The 2,112-nt window shown below is 54.0% G+C and overlaps 1 protein-coding gene across 1 annotated transcript in view; it reads right to left on the bottom strand.

Moving 5' to 3' along the window:
• The window catches only part of NTRK3 (neurotrophic tyrosine kinase, receptor, type 3), a gene marked incomplete at its 5' end in the record, with an annotated part of 96,776 nt that extends 95,215 nt beyond the window's left edge, over positions 1–1,561 (bottom strand). Inside the window, one exon of the mRNA XM_010135387.1 lies at positions 1,354–1,561. Coding sequence (XP_010133689.1) covers positions 1,354–1,561 — 208 coding nt within the window. The remainder of the gene's footprint in view (positions 1–1,353) is intronic.
• Between the last annotated feature and the right edge of the window lie 551 nt (positions 1,562–2,112).

The following is a 2,112-nucleotide window of genomic DNA, read 5'->3' as shown; positions in this document are numbered from 1 at the left end:
GGCGTGCCGCGAGCCGGGAGGGTGCAGGGCGCGGTCTACCCTAGGGGCATCTCCATGGGAGCAGCGGCTGTGCTCCCCATCCCCTGACGGGAGGAGCGGTGGCTGGGGAGCCGCACGCTCCTGTGAGCGCTGTTGAATGAGTCTCCGCAGGTTGGGAGATGGGCCTCCTCCCTGTTTCCAGGGCTGCGCTGTGCCTCCTGCAGCAGCCAAGGGTAAAGCAGAGGCAAATTCAATGCAACTATGCCTACTTCTGGCTGGGCCTCTCCGCAGGTTGGGAGATGGGCCTCCTCCCTGTTTCCAGGGCTGCGCTGTGCCTCCTGCAGCAGCCAAGGGTAAAGCAGAGGCAAATTCAATGCAACTATGCCTACTTCTGGCTGGGCCATGGAGAAAGCACAAGTTGGGGGTGGGAGGTGGTTTCCTCTTTTTTTGCAAGCTTTTTATTTTCCGGTTCTACCTGGAACCAAGACACACCAAAAGGATAAGCAATAACAGGAGTGGAACCTGTTATTATCTGAACCTCCTGCATTGCTCAGCTCTCATCTCAGAGGAGGTAAGAGGCCTGGCAGAACTCTACAACTGGCCGTGAGTCATGTGTCATGGAGGCTGCATCTCACTGCTCACATGGGAAATCATCACAGACTCCCAGAAAAAGCATCCTTTTACTCAGCGCTTTTCTTTCATACTCAGAATTTAGGAACACAAAACAGAGAGGACCACTTGACCACCATCTGCTAGTCTAATAAGCCCAGTTCAAACCCCAGATTTATACAGGGAAGATGCAACAGCTTCACAGAAGGCCAAGAAAACAAGACATCCAGCATCTAAGCTTCCTGTTCTTTATCTCCACGCATCTGCCCCACATACAGCCACATATCCTGAGCTTCTCCCTGCCCCGTCAGGGAGCCAAGGAGGCAGCCTCATGGCTGGGAAACTGCTGGAGGAAGAAGGGGAGGCAGGTCCTTTCCCCAGCCAGGCAGGGGTCACATCCATCCCCGTGCTCCCAGGTGGCTCTTGCTCATGCCAGGGACCTCACATTTGGAGCCAACAAGGCGAAGCCCAGCTTCAAATGGCACTTTCAGGCAAGGGAGGAAGGTGACTGGTGGGTGGCGGAGGGAGGGTGAAGGGAGGTGAAGGTGAGCGTGGAAAGTTTTCTCTAGAAGCACCTACATGTATGTTGTGATTTCTGAGACCTGAGATTCACTTTGGTTTCTGGACCATACCAAGACCCACTCTCCTGAAAAACCTCCTTCTCTTCCTCATCCTCTCAACCTCTTCATCCTTGCCCTCCTTCCCCCATCCCCCCAACCCATCCCCTGGTGCTCGCAGGGGGCTCCAGCCGAATCGGGCACTCACATGTGTCTGGCTTGTGGCAGTTGTGACCTTGTCGGAAGTACTGTGGGTTCTCGATGACAGGAATGCGGGTCATGCCGATCACCACTGTGTCCGGGCCAGCGTCCAGGGATGAGGGTGTTGTGATACCATGGTTGATGTGGTGGAGGGGACTGGCTGAATCCTCCTCTCCGCTGATCACTGCCACAGGACCTGCAAACACCATGCACATCTGTCAGGCACAACAGAGGAAAGGGGACTCGCGAGTCTGGCTGACCACGAGTCAGTCCATGTGCCCCCCTCAAGTCCTACAGCACCCACTTACGCATCCTTGTCTACCCCCACGGACCAGATCCCCAAAACACCGGTGTGCCCGAACGCACCCACATTGATCTCCTTCCTGCAGACAGCCACCCAGCAACGGTGCTCCAGCTTCTTCAGCCTCCTCCCCCAGCCATGACTCCTCACGCTCAAGCACTTGTGCCCAAGAGCATCACCGCTCTAATCCTGCCCTAACAAATGACAAGCTGGTTCCCACAGGTAAAATAAAGTGATGAAAGAAAAAATATCCATACCTGAGAGCCTGCTTCCCACACAGAGCTATTTCATAATATTCAGCTGTATCCCAATTTTTGGCTTGTGCTTTATTGTATTTTTAGACTTTCTAATTTAAGTCTTAGCTATCAGCTGCCAAAGCTGGAAACCTCAGGGGACATCAGACCTTAACGCTACTCCCATCTATCCTCACTCATCCTGGGGTCTGACCTGCCAGCTAACCACAAA

Source organism: Buceros rhinoceros, unplaced genomic scaffold, assembly GCF_000710305.1.
Source record: "Buceros rhinoceros silvestris isolate BGI_N320 unplaced genomic scaffold, ASM71030v1 scaffold5104, whole genome shotgun sequence".
NCBI classification, from domain to species: Eukaryota; Metazoa; Chordata; class Aves; order Bucerotiformes; family Bucerotidae; genus Buceros; species Buceros rhinoceros.
Note: the sequence above shows the minus strand (reverse complement) of the source record. Positions and strands in the feature narration are given on the sequence as shown.